General features: G+C 38.6%; 1 protein-coding gene across 1 annotated transcript in view; it reads left to right on the forward strand.

Annotated features, from left to right (window-relative positions):
• FBN2 (fibrillin 2) overlaps positions 1-17,435 on the forward strand; it is a 226,412-nt gene that overhangs the window by 138,152 nt on the left and 70,825 nt on the right. The window contains 5 exon segments of the mRNA XM_042447774.1: positions 1,507-1,656; positions 2,060-2,110; positions 5,569-5,694; positions 11,424-11,651; positions 14,136-14,261. Coding sequence (XP_042303708.1) covers positions 1,507-1,656; positions 2,060-2,110; positions 5,569-5,694; positions 11,424-11,651; positions 14,136-14,261 — 681 coding nt within the window.

Consider the following 17,435-nt stretch of genomic DNA (forward strand, 5'->3'; position numbering starts at 1 on the left):
ATGAAAGCATCATAAGAGGTACTGTAGACTGGGTCAGCCAGAAACATTATAAACCATCCTGGGCATAAAATGCTAACACCGAAAGTCTGGACCATGCCAACAACTATCAGGTCAGAATGCACAGGGAAGCCATTGAAATCTATAAGCACCTAGATAATTTCAACAGGAAAGAAGAAACCCTTAAATTAAAAAAAGTTTGGATACCAGCCTTGAAAAACACCAAAATCAAGACCCAGCAAGTGCAAATGAACACTGCCCAGTGTCAAGGGGGTTTCCCAGCAAGATAATAGATCAGTAATTAAAGAGACACCCTGAGGCCTTGTCATTCAACAACAGACTAATACACAGATTAACATGTTAAATCACTTCCCCTCAACCAAGGATCACACAATATATATTTCACACTCACTTCCATGCCATCATTTTCTGAAGATGCCAGCCACAGATGCTGGTGAAACGTCAGGAATGAACTCTTCCAGAACATGGCCATATAGTGTGAAAACCCCACAAAAAACTAAGTTAAGAAATATATCGTAGTAGAAGCAGAATTAAGGACCCATCTTCTAAAGCCACACACTTGGTGTTGTTCTAGAGACGTCTTTTACTAAACGGGGGTATATTTGAATTTAGCTTAGGCTCTTACCACACAGCCCCGAGGGACGAGATCGGGGCATGACAGAAGGGATGGGATGGGAACAGAATGGGGGCTATCACCCATTTTATTGCACGCTGGAATATCGCCTCTGCTGTCGGGAGTTCCCATTCCATTCGTGATCTGTCCCAGAGGTGGCAATTTTCAGGAACTCTTCATAAGCGTTCCTGAAAATTGCCTCCTCTGGGACAGATCAGGAATGGAATGGGAACTTCCGGAAGCGTCGCTGGCATTCCAACATGCAATTCTGTTGCCATCCCACTCCCATCATGCCTTGATCCCTTCCCTGGGGGCTGTGCGATAAGCTTATTAGTGCAGTAATATTCCCAAACCCATTACAGCAGTTTTCTTGGGTTTTTGTGTGTCCTTCTGAGCAGTCTCAAACAATGAGTTTTTATAGGTACGCAGTTACCACAGTCTTCTTCTCTTACATTTCTCTGGTAGCAATTAGAATGAACACCACTATATTCTGCAAAAAGAAGACAAATCAGATTAACAATATTTCAGAAAGAAAGGAAAGGCAATACCATTGGTCCTGTATAGAGAACATGAGAACAAATACCCTTCACCAGGCAGGACATTAAAAAATGGAAAGAAAAATAAGTTTTTTTCCTACATACAAAATTGGAGGCTCCTACATACTTTTTTCCCTTTTGTTTCAGCTTGTAGCCTCCATATTTTACAGTAAAAGAAAACAGGGGCGGGGGGTGGGAGACCCACTTGATAACAAATAGATAAGACTTCTGCAGATCAGACTACTGCAAGTGCTAGAAGATCAAGCTGGCCATAGTGTTTTCCATTTATAATAAAGATATATATTTCATAGAAGGATAGGACAGACCGTATTTTATTTTAATTCACTGTAGATAGTCTGAAAGGAACATGTTGGCTGAATATCCAAGATAATCGTTGTGAAGTGAACATCAATGGAGGCACGCTAAAATCAGAATGCTGTGCTACTTTGGGAGCTGCTTGGGGTAGCCCTTGTGAACGCTGTGAACCAGGTATGATTTTTAAACCACAGTGTTGTGGACCTGTTAAGGGACTGGTTTTGGCATGTCATGAACATGAGAGAGAGAGAAGAATTTCATTGGATATATGCCTACAGACATGTACAAGAGAGAGTGACAGAGCTAGAGAGAGCTATCCGTATACCATATATTTTAAAATGTTCTCTTTTTGATGAAGTGATTGCATTGTGATCAGATTAGTCAGAATATAGGACTGTAAGGGGTTTGTGTTGTTTGGAGAGGGAAAAATGGGGAGCTTCAGTACATGCCATTGTATCCAAATCCCTTCCTATTTCACATACACTATGTTTTCACATCTCTTCTTATCAGGAACTTATTATGTAAACATTGGGTTTGCATGTTCTGAAATAATATCAGTTTTGTGATTTTTCTGTAGACTTAGCATGTCCCAGAGGATTTGCAAGGGTGAAAGGTGTTTCATGTGAAGGTAGGATTAATCTTTTTTCTTTATTATTATTATTTTTTGCTATTAGTATATTTTTAAAAAAGAAAATGTTTTATATTATCTAAATTGCTTCCACAGTTGTTGTTGTAAACTAGTTTTTCTCCTGATACTCTGAATCATACATACTGTTTATACAGTGCACCCGCTCCTTACGCGGGTGCACCATATGCAGCTTTCGGTTTATGCGGAAGCCACAATGTAATACTTTGAATGGTGTGTGTGGCCGCTGTGCGCGTGCGTGCCACACTACCACATGCACGAGGCCCATTCACTATAACGGGGCATGAGTATAGGCGGAATTCACCTTACGCGGTGGGGGGGCGGAACGGATCCCCCGCGTAAGGCGAGGTTCCACTGTACTCATGTACAGTATAACTCTAGAAATTTTAGTCAAAAAATTGATCCAAAAAACCTGGGTCAACTTATCCACGGATATAAGCACTGTACTTTAACTGTTATCAAAAAAAGGATCATCCCCTGGTGAAAGGTGAGAGCTTAATCCCTTCTTGGAGCACCTAAAAGAAGCATCAACCCAATCTATTATCTCATCCATCCAGCCTTTAGGGTGAGCACAAACAGCTATGCCTATCAAACATTTTAAAGTTCTTTAGCATCATTTTCCTTTGCTTCATCCTGTACATCCTTTGTTACATACTGCTAAATTTTATCTTCGACTTATCCATGGGTCATTTCAAAATCCATAAGTTTGGCCCCAAAACCTGCCTTCTACTTATACATGAGGTCGACTTATAGTCGAGTATATACAGTACTTAGAAAAGGCAATCAGATTTCTCCTCCTTAGAATTTATATCACAGAAAACTCAGCGGTTTGCACAGGGGACTTTAATAATCATATTTGTCTTCCAAATAAGTCTTTCTTATATCTAAACATTCTAGATGAAAGAGGATTTGAAAAAATTCCTTTAGAAATGTCTTTAGCTGACTGTTCTTACTAAGTCATCTATATCTATGTAGGCACAAAATATTGCAGTTGAAAACTACGTGCTATAATAAAAAAATCATTTGTAAATCCTTAAGCGATTAAATGTAAATGCAAGCCAGACTAAGAACAATGAGGGCAAAGAATTAAAAGAAGACGCAGCTGTAAGAAGCTGAGGAACATAACAGCATTGGAATAATGGAGATGTATGTATGAGTGCCAACATTGTTGAAGGCAGGAGACAATTTTCTGATACAGTGAGTTGGATCCAGCATAATTGGGGTTGGATCTACCATAAACCTCCCATGGAGGCTCTTGCATGAAAGATATCTGGTTGAGTAGAGGGACACCTCTAGCAGAAGGGGAGTATGATGGTTACCAATTCTTACCTTCCCTTGCTCTCTGAATATCCTCAAGTGGCATCACTGTGGTTGGCATCACCTGGTGGGATAAGTCATAGTGTTACCCTCCCATGGACCTCCTCTCATACCACAAAACACAGAATCCTTAGTAATGTTTTGTACTAATGTGACACATAAGTTGTAATTCCCATATATCAGTGAATGTAATAGCAATAGTTGTGACAATTAAAATTATACCTTTAAATTACAACATCATATGCACACCCTATATCTTTTTATATGTATATATTTTCACCTGGTTAAAATGAAATTTGATAAAATGTGGTTTTCAAAAATGTAAAAAAATGTAAAAATTAAAATATTTCAAATTTCAAATTCAAAACACACAAAGCCTCTCCTTTTTCATCCCACTGAGCCTCACCCACTTACACCATCACTTCTGATGAGATGCAGGTGAATGCCACAGGCCATTTCTGCCAAAAGGCAGGTGTTTGGGGAGCAGTTGTGTCATCACCCCTGCACCTCCCTAAATATCTGATGCAGCAGTGTAGAATAGCCTCCAGAACAGGGATGGAAGTGTCACTGGATTTTGCAAAGTGAGCAGGAAATCAATGAAGGTCACCTCCTACCATTCTCTGATTGGAATATTGGGACATAGCTCTGCCTTGGGTAGAATTCGTAGAGGCACAACCATTGAAATTAAACAGCATTAAATGTAAGTGAGACCAAGTCTCAATTTGATCATCTTAGGCGGGATACAGACCACCCAAAGCGGGCAGTCTCCCGCCGCCCTAGTTTGTTCCATGGGGAAGCCGCAGCCTCCAGACTGCAGGGCTTCCCCACAGAGCAAAAAGAACCCTTAAAAATCAGGTTCTTTATGTGGTGCCATTGTGATGCTAAGCGTCCACCACGTCAAAATGATGGCGCCCATGTGTACTGGGTGCCACCATTTAGACATACAGATTAAGTACTAGGGTTGCCTGGTGTATATAAGCAGCGCCCCAAGGCAATCCTAGCACGTATGCAGGCCGGCACTTTTGCCAGTCTGTACTGCACCGTAGCTTCCAAGGAGAGCTCTGGTCTGATCTGTTAAAGAACCCATTTGTTTGTCTTCTTGGCTGTCCACAATATCCTAAGTACTCTTGTCCAGCACCACATTTCAAATGAGTTGATTTTCTTTCTGTTTGCTTCCTACACTCTGCAGCTCTTACATCCATAATTGGTAACTGGGAATACAATTGTTGCTTAGCGTGAATTTGTGTATTTCTTCTGTGGTCATTATTTTTGTTTTCTTTCTATTGAAGCATCAGACCTGCCTTTGCACTTTCACCTTTGACCTTCCTTATTAACTGTTATAATTCCTGAATGTCTTCTGCTAATATTATGGTGTCGTCTGCATATCTTAGGTTGTTAATGTTCCTTCTATCTTAACTCCTCCCTTTTCTGATTCTAATTCTGCTTTTCTTATGATGTTTTCATCATATAAGTTAAACAAGTAGGATGATAGGATGCAGCCTTGCCTGATCCTTTTGCGTATTGGGAACCACTCTGTTTTCCCAAATTCTGTTCTGATGGTGGCCTCCTGCCCTTGATACAGATCAGATGTTTGAGTGTGTTCCATACCATTTCTAACTTCCCCCAAAGCTGTAACTAAATTGTTCAACAGTTACAGAAATCTTCCAGTGTTAAAGTAAATCTTAATTGATCTTTTATCTATAGCAGTATATGCTATAATGTGTTTGACATTAAGAAAAAAAACAAAATTGTGTTAACAAAATTGATTAACAGTTTCTGTTAAAAATTCTTTCATGTATTGTGACAGTACTAAGCCTTCTTAATCTTTTCTGCTTTCCATCTCCGACCTTCGCTTTTTAAAATTTAAATTAAAATATATTTAAACAGCACTATTCTAGCCTTAATGAAGAGAAAGTTATTCATAGAGGATAATGTGATAAATGATCGTTATACTTAATGACACAGAGCTTTGATTTAATGTATCAAAGCAGCATTATCCTAGTTGAATCAGTTTGGCTATATAAATGAAAATGTAATTTTTGTTACAATTTGTATATACAATTTCATCTGTGCTTATCTTGCTTAAAAAAGAGAGACCATAAAGTTTTCATATTTTATATCAGATGTAAATGAGTGTGAAGTTTTCCCTGGTGTGTGCCCCAATGGACGATGCATTAATGGCAGAGGATCTTTTCACTGTGAGTGTCCTGATGGGCTGACACTGGATGGAACAGGCCGAGTGTGTTTAGGTGAGTGCTGAGGATGTCACAGTAGCATAAGATGTGTATACTTAATTTATAATCATTTCACAGATTAACCTCATTTTCAGGATACCTGTATCTTGAAGTTTCATTGTGCCTCTCACTTGAATCAATGTCCAATGCTAGAAAGCCAGTTTTGATAACACACAGTCCTACTCAGACTTTCTCATTTTTGTATTTTTAATTGTCAGACAAAATCAGGAAATTAATGCTCCTCCTTGTTCTTTTTTTAAAGTATCAGTTTTCACTCAGGAGCAGAAAGAGCAAGAAAAGTCATTTTAATTTTTGCAGATTTGGGGAAAATTTTGAGATAATTGGAGATATTGCCTTGATAATTTATGAAGGAGGTACTTAGAAGAACCAAGTATCTACACTTAAACCCACGTTTAGATTTGTTGAAGACTCTGTCACTGAACAAAATAGCAATAAATGTAATAATTCCTTGCTTAATAGCTAGGTTCAAAAACAGAAAAAATAACTCTCAGTGAGTTACAGTATATTGTAAAACATCAACAACTTACTGCAAAATATTTCTGTAGAAAAGTACGTAAGGTTTTGAAAGCAAGACATAATAAATTTAAATAGCTACAGTATCAGCTTTTAGAAAATGTGTAGGTGGATCTTTTTTCATTTATTAGAAAGTAAGTTCTACTTTGGTCAGTGGGAAAAATATCCGAACAAGTGTGCATATTAGTCTTTTAGGACAGAAAAGCTCAGGAGAAGAGTAGATATGTAATATACAAAGGCATGTATCCATTAGTTTGGAATGTTATTAACATTTCAGCTGCTTTCATTTTAGGGAGCACATTAAATTTGAAATGGGTATGGAGGGAGGCTAGGGCTGGTTTCTGGCATTGGTGTTTCTTGGTTTGTTTGCAGTTGTACTTTCCATCAACTACTTCTACGAATTTCACAATAGATATGTACTTGTTAGATGCCAGTACTGTATTTTATAAAGAAGTTGCAAACATATTGAATTCATTTTGAAATGCTATACTGTACGTAAAATACAATGAAAATTAGAAACAAAGCTGTGTCTTGTTTCCCTAAACACAACAAAATAAAATGTACAAATTCCTGACCTGCAGCAATGCAAAAAATACACTTGGGGAAGATAATTGTGTGTGTGTGTGTGTGTGTGTGTGTATTAAAAAGCCAACTCAGTTTCTGTAGAAGTTATTAAAATAGATACTTAGTGAAACTATTCTGCCTTGAGGGGCAGAGGACAAAATCCTCATTGCCATTAAGAATGAGAAATTCTGAATCTGATGCAGCACAAAGTTATTCCACACAGTTTCTGTATTAGTTTGCAACTTTTAAAAAATATGTAATCTGTAGGAAGGGCAGGATAGAATAGAATCCAGTGAAAATCAGGCAGAGGGTGATCCTCCCTTCCCATGGCATCCTGTAACTGCATTTCACGCAGCTCCAAGTATTGACTGAAAATTCATATACATTTTTATGTGCATTTTGTGTGCTATACATTTCTGTATGCAATGTGACTGAACATAAACAGTGTTGGCAGCAGTTTCGCTAATATGTGTCATTGTGGAATCATTGGCACAGGCCAAGTAAAATGGCTTCTAACCATTTGGAGGGTGTTTAAAACCAGGTGCAAAGTGAAAGGAAGTTGCTTTCTGGTGCTAACACCTGGTGCAAAAAGAAGCTGGGATACTCTGTTTCAAGGTGGAAAATGTGCATCGTCACATTGGCATATAACCAGCCTGGCATCAGTACACAACCACAGCAAAGCAAAAACATGATAACTAATAATGCAATAGATGTGATTATAACATGCACAAACCAGACAGCCCGATGCCAGGCGTGGACTGAAGGGGAGTGAAGGGACGTGTATGGGGGGCCTCCACGATTGTGCTTTGGTAGTGTATCATTGGGTACACTGATGCACTATACAAGTGGTACATTGCATGTGCATTGTGTGGCCAGTCATGTGGGTGGGCATCCAATGGAATGGCATCTGGGCGAGAAGAGGGAGGTAAATGGAGGTCGCATGTGGTGTGTTTGTGCAGTAGTGCTCATGCATGGTGAACAGCCAACAAGAAAAACCACACAGCATGGCTTGATTCTGTGTGGTACGCCTGTGGGTTTTCACCCCTTTTTGTAAGCGGCTGTTGGGACAGCGGGGTTTCGATCCGCTTTCAGAAAACCCAAGATCCAAGCTGCTTTTTGCTGCCCATGTACTCCTGTGTGTGCCTGGGGTGCACAGTTTCCCTTATTTTAAACATTTTTTGAGTTGAAAATCTTCACTGTAAAATTTGGAGATAAACAAAATCCAAAGTATAATTGCATCCTGATTCAAGAATTAGTTCAGGAACTGTAAAATAAGCAAGCCAACTAATTTTTCCATGTTGCCTCCATAACAGAGCTCAGTTTTGCTTCCTAAGGAGGTCCTTAGTAATTTTTAAAATAAAATAAAATAAAAAAATAAAATAAAGAATGGAATAAAATAATGAGTTTACTAATGGACCTTCCTGCTGATTTTATTTATCTTGCTGATTTATTTTTGCTACTGCAGTTTTATATTTGTTACTGCCGTTTAATGTTTATTTAACATGCTGTCTTTTATTTTGTTATTTTTCATTGTTTTTATGATTTTGGGGGATGAAAAGGCAGGATAACAACATTTCTGAAGCAGTATTTCCCCTCTCCCATCAGGCTTGTAGTGTTTCTGCAGAATAGGGAGAGGAAACCCAAACCTTATAATATGGCATCAGTAAACTTGAGTGTGTTCAATAGCAAAACCCTAACTTTAACTAGTTTATCACTCTGATGGTGTCTAAGTTCAGGTAAAATCTGGATTTAGCATCATATTAGGGATATTAGAGATGTGTACTGGTAAGAAATAGTTTTTCTTTCATATTTTTGTATCTGATTTTATTTTTATAATTTCCTTCATATGACTTTCATTTGTGTTCAGTTAATATGGGATTAAATAATTCCTTACTTGGAATTCTTCTTTCAGAAATCATTATTTTCGATGGGAGATTTACCCAGTTTTCTGCAGATTGGTCCTTTTAAATTCAAATGAAATGAAAATTTCAAGCTTATGGTTAGGAGATCATGCATGCCAACTGTCAAACAAGTTGCATAAAATGTAAACATTTGAGATGCATTTTAAAATTGGATAAGATCTAATAAGCTTCACATTATTGTCAGTGACAGGTCATGCTGACTTCTATAACCCTGGAGTTCTGTATCTAAAGGGCAAGAAGTTTGCAGTCTTTATAGTACATCCAAAAGCCATATCTTCCAAGTTTCAAAAAGATCAAACAAAGGGTACCATGTCAAAGGGAATGGGGGAAATGTCTTTTGAATGCCTGTAAATGTGAAGTTCTGCTACCTCTTGCCCTTAAAAATATGTACATTGTTCACTTGACTTGCAAACAGTCAGCAACAACAACAACAGTAGTAATTTCTTGCCCACTTTTCCCCATGGTTCTAGATGGAGAACAACAACAGATTACGGTGCAATTTAACATAAACATAAAATAACAAATAAGCCCAGTGCATATTACAGACATATAACAGTCAATCCATAGTATAAAATTCATAATTTAAAATTCACAATTTAAAAATCATCAGGATAGGCCTGCTGGAAGAGATTGGTATTTAATGATGTTTTAAATTCAGATATTCAACTGTTGAATCTCTTCTGGCAGCCTAGATATAGCTGAAGAAAAAATATTTTGGATGACAGTTGCCAATCTAGCCCTAGCTCAATGAAGTAAATTTCCCCAGAGGACCTGTGTGTATGGGCTGGTGCATATGGGAGGAGGCAATCCCATAGGTAACCTGAACCCAAATTTTTTAAAGGTTTTTAAAGATAATAACCAACACATTTTACCTTGCCTATAAACTAACTGGCAGCCAGTGAAGTGATTTTAATATTGGTGTGATAATGAACACTTGTAGAATGGATCAGTAACCAATCTAGCTGCCATGATTTGAATTAATTGCAGTTTCTGAACTTGTTACAGAGGTGGGCAAATGTGCAGCACATTACAGAAATCCAGCTATGAGGTTACCAGCCTGTCCATTACCATGATAGGACTGCAACCTTAATTAAACCAACGCAGTCATTGAACCAACACATAGAGAAGTGAGGAAACCAGCACTCCTCTGATCTCCATTTCCATCATTCTCTTCACATAGAGAATGATGACTCTAAATAGAACTTGTCCTAAGGATAGATCCTCTCCATATGTTTAGTGACCCTGATTATTTTTGGTTTGTAATTGCATGGAGAGTATCCCCACTTGGAGCATTTTCCCGTTCTGACCTATCACTCTCCACATGAAGAGATTGACAAATTAAGGGTGGAGTGATCAGAACGAGCACTCTTTCTTCTTCATGTCTTGCTAGAACACACTTTTATAAGGACTGCATAAGACTTTATTCTGCCCAATATAATTGAATTGTTCTTCAAATTAACATAGACAATGGACAAATTGACATGACCTTAGGATTCAGTGTCCAATTGTAATAAAAAAATTGAGGAGTCTAATAGTTTCTCTGGCCATCAGATGTTCAAAATTTTGAAAGATTTAGAGAACAGGAAGTTAAAACAAGACAAAAGGCAGCTAACCGACCTGGATGAAATTGACTTCCTTGCTTCTTCCATGCCATGGAAGTCCACCAGAACCTCACAGGGGATGTTTTAAGGACAAAGTTTGACTGGTGTAGAAGAACACCAGGCAGTTAATGAGAGACTGACATACAAATGAGACAAATGTGTTTCTAGCACACAGTGGGGAACTTCCATATTACATTCACAGCTGGCCAATGGTCTTCCTCCTGTCCTCTGGTTTTGACAGCTGCAATACCATGCAAACAATTAAAGGGCCAAAACAGACTGGCCCAGACTGAAAGAGCCTGGTGAGCACTGCAGCAACCATTCACTGTGGTCCCACTCTGGCATTTTGCCAATGCAAAAAAAGTGGCAAATTGTAGCTCCTTTTTGGGGCTTCTTTCCACCCCTGCCATGGCTTTTCAGTGTTCCAGTGGCATGGCAGATGTAAATGCCATGCCACCGGAATGCTGTGCCGCTGGCCTACATGTGGTCAGCCGTGAGGCTTCCTAGTGGCAGGGGGGCATGAGCTGTCTGATTGTCATGCTCATGCGCTGCTGGGAAGCCAGCACTCACTTCACATCTATTTTGGTCCAAAGTCAAGCAAAATAATTCCAAATGGAAATAAATACAAAAGAGAAACCATTTCAACAATTTGGAATTACATAATTCAGATCAAAATTAAATGTATTTATTAAATCCAATTTAAATAAGAATGGAGCTCTTGTATTTATTAGATTTATTTTACTTACTTGAAATAAATATATGCACCTTCTCTATATCTCATATTCTAATAATCTTTTGCAATGTCTTATGTATGCCATCTTTAAATATCAATGGGTGAGTCTGGAAAGTACAAACATTAAGCTGATCTCTGTAGAATTTGGCAGTACATCAAAATAGTGTTGTCTTTGTAAACAGCAGATGTTTAAAACACACTTTTCGAGGGCAGGGTTATAGTACCACTATCATTAGTTTCTGTCACTTGTTTTTATTTCCTTTTTTGGAGATCTGTGTGCCCAAAGCAGAACTTTGGTGGTCAGGATAAGCCATTTATTGGTAATATCGATATTTTAAGACTGAGTCTTCTATGCCTGAGTATGTGTTATTATATTTACTAAACATGTAGATATCCGAATGGAACAATGCTACTTGAAGTGGGATGAGGATGAATGTGTTCAACTGGTTCCTGGGAAGTTCCGGATGGATACCTGCTGCTGTGCTGTAGGTGCTGCTTGGGGCTCAGATTGTGAGGAATGTCCTAAACCTGGAACAAAAGAATATGAAGTATTGTGTCCCAGAGGACCAGGCTTTTCAAATCGAGGAGATATTTTAACTGGAAGACCCTTTTATAAAGGTAAAATATAGAACTCATATTATCAGGTTTAAAAATTAAAACATTAAAAAAATTAATTCAATAATACCGAACATTAGAAACTGGGAAAATGTATCCATTACAGCAAACTTTTATAACTGAAATTGTTTAATGTGTCAGTTTATTATTAATTAATTTGATATTTAAAACTCAAGTGTTGCCTAGGACATGAGATTTGCAGAAGTTGTTATTGTTGATCTTAGGCCCTATACAGTCCGGCACTTTGGGCCGGCATGGGGGTGGAGTCAGGGCATAGTGTCCTCGCGACGCACGCCCTGACTTTGCCTATAGGGTGCCATGATGCTGTGTGTCGCTCCATGCAACGTGTGGCGTCACTGTGCTCCTCCAGCACTACTTCCATATGACACAGCACCAAAGAAGCACCACATAGCTGCTTTTTGAGGCTCATGTTCACACCCTAGAAAGACTGGGTCAGGGCCGCGGCATGAGGTTGCTGTGGCCCTGATCTGGCTAGAAAAGGGGTGGCTGGAGGCCGCCCCTTCAGGGATGCTTAGCTAGGCACATGTTACTATTGCTTCCTTCAAAAGGACTATTTTTTTTTCCTTTTAAATTTGCCTACCTCCAACCTAGAATTTTCTTCCATGTGGACGAGGAAGCTCATAACATTATTGTTGCCTGCAGATGGTGGAAATCCAAAAAATCTGGGAAGACTGTCCCCAAAATAGCATCTCATCTTACAAACTCTTCAATACAGTTTGGGTTCTCAGCAGAATGCCTTTTCAGTTCAATTGAGTCAGCACATTGGTTTTGTGTCTGCCAGTCCCAATAAATTCAATCTGCAAATATCAGTGATGGAACACGGCAAGGACCCTAAATTCACTCTGTAGCATCTTCAATTTTAAAGACCAGGTGTTCTCTGTATCCCTCTTATCTTAACTGTACAATTAAAATTGGGTGAAGAAAAAAAAGTAGATGAAGAAGAAAGGGTTAATATAAAGCTGAATGGGAAAACTGGAGGGAAAAAGAAATGGGAAGGGATGAAGAGAGAAAAAATAGGGGATAGATTTTAGTAGAATTTCTCAATTATCTATATGCATAGCATGAACAATGCAGTGATTTGTTGATGCTCACACAAATAATATTACGTGTGATTGCATGTTATACAGTAGACTATAACCTATAGTGGTGGTGAAGTCATTCAAGACAGTCACATTACATCCCACACCACACAGCAAAACTCCAAACATTTTCCTTCCATTACAGGCGCATGGAGGGTACCTGCCTTTCAGGACTAAATGCCAGACATTTTGAAAATGTCCTGGCTAATTGAGGGCTTTGGTGTTCTGCTTAGCGAGCAAATTACTCCCTCCAACCTCATTGTATTACGAGATTTGTCTTACTCTATCTTCCCCAAATTCATTCTTGTTCTGTTCCACAGCCTTAACTCTTCTGCTCCAGACCTGGGTTCACTTTTCTCTCTCCCCTTCCTACTGCTTTACCAAAGAAATCATGCAGATTAGCCTTCCTGATAACAGTGTTGTGTGATGTGTTTCCTCCAGTTGTAATATTTTTCTCCTGACACATCAGGTCTTCCTGTTTCGCTGAATGTTGACAGAAGGAAAGACAAAGACCTTAACAAATTCTAATGAATTCCAATGGCTGAATTAAGGAAAACATTTTCTTTAACTTCAGCAGATATGATGGAATTAACTTGTTTTTTAAAATATACTTCTGGCTCGTAGATCCTTTCTAAACAACAGAGTGTTCTCTGAAAGTATAGAACTTACATTGGCCTCTTGGTGTCCGCTGGAGTTCGGTTTCAGGACGAACATGGATACCAAAATCTGTGGATGCTGGAGTCCCATTAATGGTAATGGCATAGTAAAATCATGTCTCTTATATAAAATGGCAAAATCAAGTTTTGCTTTTTGGAACACACACACACACACACACACACACACACACACACACATATTAGAATATTTTCAAGCCATGGATGGCTGAATTCATGGCGAAAGAATCCATGCATATGAAGGGCTGACTGTATTCATACAAGGTCTAATGTATCTCTTTGCTCTTTCCTGTTAAACAGTCTGGAGAAAAATACATATATGTGTCTCAATAACCTTTACCTAACAATTTATTTCCACAAACTCTTGGTAATTTGATCAAGTGGTTACATATGCTGACCCTTAATATAACTGTTTTCTCTAGTTTTCCTCATACCTCTACCATCCACAACAACTATTATTACCTAAGAAAACCTTGTGGAATTTATGGAATTACTATAGGTCAACAGGTGACTTGAAGGAACATTCACACAAATGCAGTTAATAGTGTGAAGAGCAACTGCAGAAAGGAAATATTTCATGTGTTTACTAGAACAGAGTCCATTGTTGCAGCTCACTAAAATAAAATATTATCTTTGAGTGAGTGCTATTTGTTTGATACATGAGCAGTTCAGTTTGCATAAAATTTATAAACATGTCTGTTTTCCCACTACAGATATTAATGAGTGCAAAGTGTTTCCAGGGATGTGCACAAATGGCAAATGCAGAAACACAATTGGAAGCTTCAAATGTCGATGCAACAGTGGATTTGCATTAGATATGGAAGAAAGAAACTGTACAGGTAAGTAAGATGGAACCCTTTAGAAAACCATTGGAAATACCACAAGAGGCTTGACATCCCCATCCATTCCTGTCATCTACTCTTCGTGTCTTGACTGATTTTCATGAATTTGGATGCTTGGACTGAGACAAATATATGCACAGAAATACTCACTACTGTTAGTCTGCAAAGGCCTTGCAAGAGTTATTGGAATAAAATCGACATATTCATCAAAAAGCTCCAGTGTATTGCACTGCAGAAATGTATAACAATCCCTTTCCTTTTTAATGAAAAGTAGCCACAAGGGGCTGTTTGTTTGTGAGTTGGAATGGCAGTGGGTGTTTCAAGATGTTTCTCAGCTCAGTATTTCCCCTACTGCTTTTTTATCTAAATTTAGTTGGTGATGATTAGGAGAGCAGGGAGTGGGATTTTAGTAGACAGATATCAAGAGTATGAAGGATTAAGTACACATCCACTCTTTGCACTACCCTACTAAAACTAAGACTCCTGTGTTTCTTTTTTCATTAAAAATAGTCTAAAACTATTTTACCATCTGCTTAAGACAGTGGTGGGCAAAGAATACCCACAGGGCCATTTTTATGGCCCTTATGGCATGCCGTTTTTTTTGTTTTGTTTTGTTTTTTGCACATAATTTCTTTAAAGTAAAATTGCTACAGAATGCCCCAAATGCATGTTAGGAGGTCCCCTTAGACCTCTATCTGTCAAAAACATTTATTGTGATTTAAAAAAAATATTGCCTCAAAATGTCCTGGGGGGGTGAGTTCATTAGTTGCATTTCCACCCCTCACCCCCCCCCATCAGCCAAATCAGGCCCAGGGGGTGTCTTTTTGAAACAGAAGTAATAATAATAATAATAATAATAATAATAATAATAATAATAATAATTTATTTTTATACCGCTTTTCCAGAAGATCAAAGCGGTGTACACAAAGTAGAAGTGAACCTCTTTGAAAGTGACCAACTGTGTCTCAGGCTGCAGCTGCACTTCAGAAATAATCCAGTCTGACACCATTTTAAATGCCATGGCTCAATGCTTTGGAATTTTGGGAATTGTAGTTTTTTGGTACATTTAGCCTTTGCTATTGGAGAGAAGTGCCATAACAAATTACAATTCCCCTAATTCCATATTATTGAGCATGGCAGTTAAAGTGGTGTCAAAATGGATTATTTCTGCAGTGCAGATGCAACCTCAGTCTTGGGCCTCAAAACTGGACCTAGGCAAAACTGTGATATTCCAGATGTTCTGTCATTACCTTGTACTTTTAAACATACAATGTAGCACTCTCTTTTTAATAACAAGATGTAAGTAGAAAATAAATGTTTGAATATATGAAATATTGAATATTGGCAATATTAGCATTCTTGGAATGCATATTTAAAATAAGAGAATTGCCTACTTATACCAAAGTATTCCAGATTTTGAACATACTGGAATACATTAACATAGGCACTAGAAAAGTTGGGTTATCTAAATCACCATATTACCCAGTTAGTTCAAACAGATTCAAACCTATCAAAATAAACTGATGTCTGGCATTGCTTTGAAAACAAAATGCACTCTTAAGTACTAGAGAAAATCTGACATTTGACTTCAATTTGAGACTTTCTACAGCTATGATGAATGAGCATGTGCACTGTGGGTGGCTGCACATTAAACGTGAAAAGTTTGTTCTGGAACTGTAAAAATTCAATTTGTTGGCATAATGAAAATGTGGGTGGTAAGGCATGTGAATCAAGGGTTTTCTGGATGTTAATATTGCTATAGCTGGTGATTTCTTTGTTTTTACAATGATTGCATTGATGGGAAATGGACTTGCTCAGCTTAACTTCCAAGCTTAAAGCAATTTTTAAACCTGGGAAAGAAAATAATGTATTAACCCAAAGTCTTTTTTCTCCCTGGTGTCAAGATACCTTGCTTTACCTCTGGGACAGCACTACATTTTGACTGGAAGAGAGGGTTAATCTTCTGTTTGAGGGGAGAACTCCTAGCCCTTCTAGATCAGCTTAGATTTTTGTGCAAGGAGCAGGATTTTTATAGACCTCTATCTTTAGGAAATATTTTTCTTATTTTTTAAACCTTTTCAAAATTGTACTTATAATCCCAGACTTGCTCTTGCCACAATAACGTTATTTTAAATACATGAAAACATACCAGTAGGGTTTGGAGTTGTAGACACATGGAGGAAGCTTTGAGGGTTTCCTTCTTTTGTTTGCTCTGGCACAGAACAGTGCACAAGCTGGTGGCTGAGGTACCTAAGAAATCTTAAAGCAGTCCACTGGGATCATTTCAGCCAGGCCTACCCACCAGACAGGACACTACATCTGAAACCTTTTCAGAGATACAGCTTGGCTTCTTTGCTTGACCTTTTCTGCAGTCAGGAAGGAACTTAGGACATATCACATGGGCTTCAGTCCTGCCTTGCTCTTGCCACAATAGCGTTATTTTAAATGCATGAAAACATACCAGTTTTTGAACTTTTAATACTGCAGTTCTCTTCAATAGTCCAATGGGACTTGTTACACCATTGAGAGTCCCTATGTGCTCCCTTCCTCATTCCCCTTAACCCTGACTTCATGCATTCCCTGCCTCTGCCCCCTCCCTCCATCCAAAGAAGGAATGATTGCCTCCTCACAAGGAAGTAGCCATTCCTTCTTTGGCAGGCTAGGCAAAGAGATGCCTGTTTCTACCCCCTCCATCCATCCAAAGAAGTAATGCCTCCTTGCAAGGAAGCAGCCATTCCTTCTTTCGCAGGCTGGGGTGTGTGTGCAGCAATAAAAAGCCTGCTCTGAAATAGGTAAGGGGGAGAGGAGGAGAAGGAGGGAGAAGGGACACTGCTCAATACCAGAACAGCTGTGCAAGGAAGTTACTGCCCATGTGGAGAAATGATATAGCATCCTATATGGGACCTTACTGATGGATGTTTACCATCAATATAAAGGGACACTGTAACAACAAAGGAGCTACAAAATGGCTGTAGCCACGTGTGATAAGTATTGTCAGATGTGCTATTCTCTAGCTCTAATAGCAGTTTTAAAAGCTTGTGCTGTAATCCCCCATATGAACTCCTAGCTGAAGATTGTTGGGGCTTCTTCCCCACCTCCTTGGCTAGAAAAAGGTGGATCCACTGCCAGGTTAATGTTTCTGAAATGTCACTTTTCTCACCTTTGCATCTG

This window comes from Sceloporus undulatus, chromosome 2 (assembly GCF_019175285.1).
Source record: "Sceloporus undulatus isolate JIND9_A2432 ecotype Alabama chromosome 2, SceUnd_v1.1, whole genome shotgun sequence".
Taxonomy (NCBI): Eukaryota; Metazoa; Chordata; class Lepidosauria; order Squamata; family Phrynosomatidae; genus Sceloporus; species Sceloporus undulatus.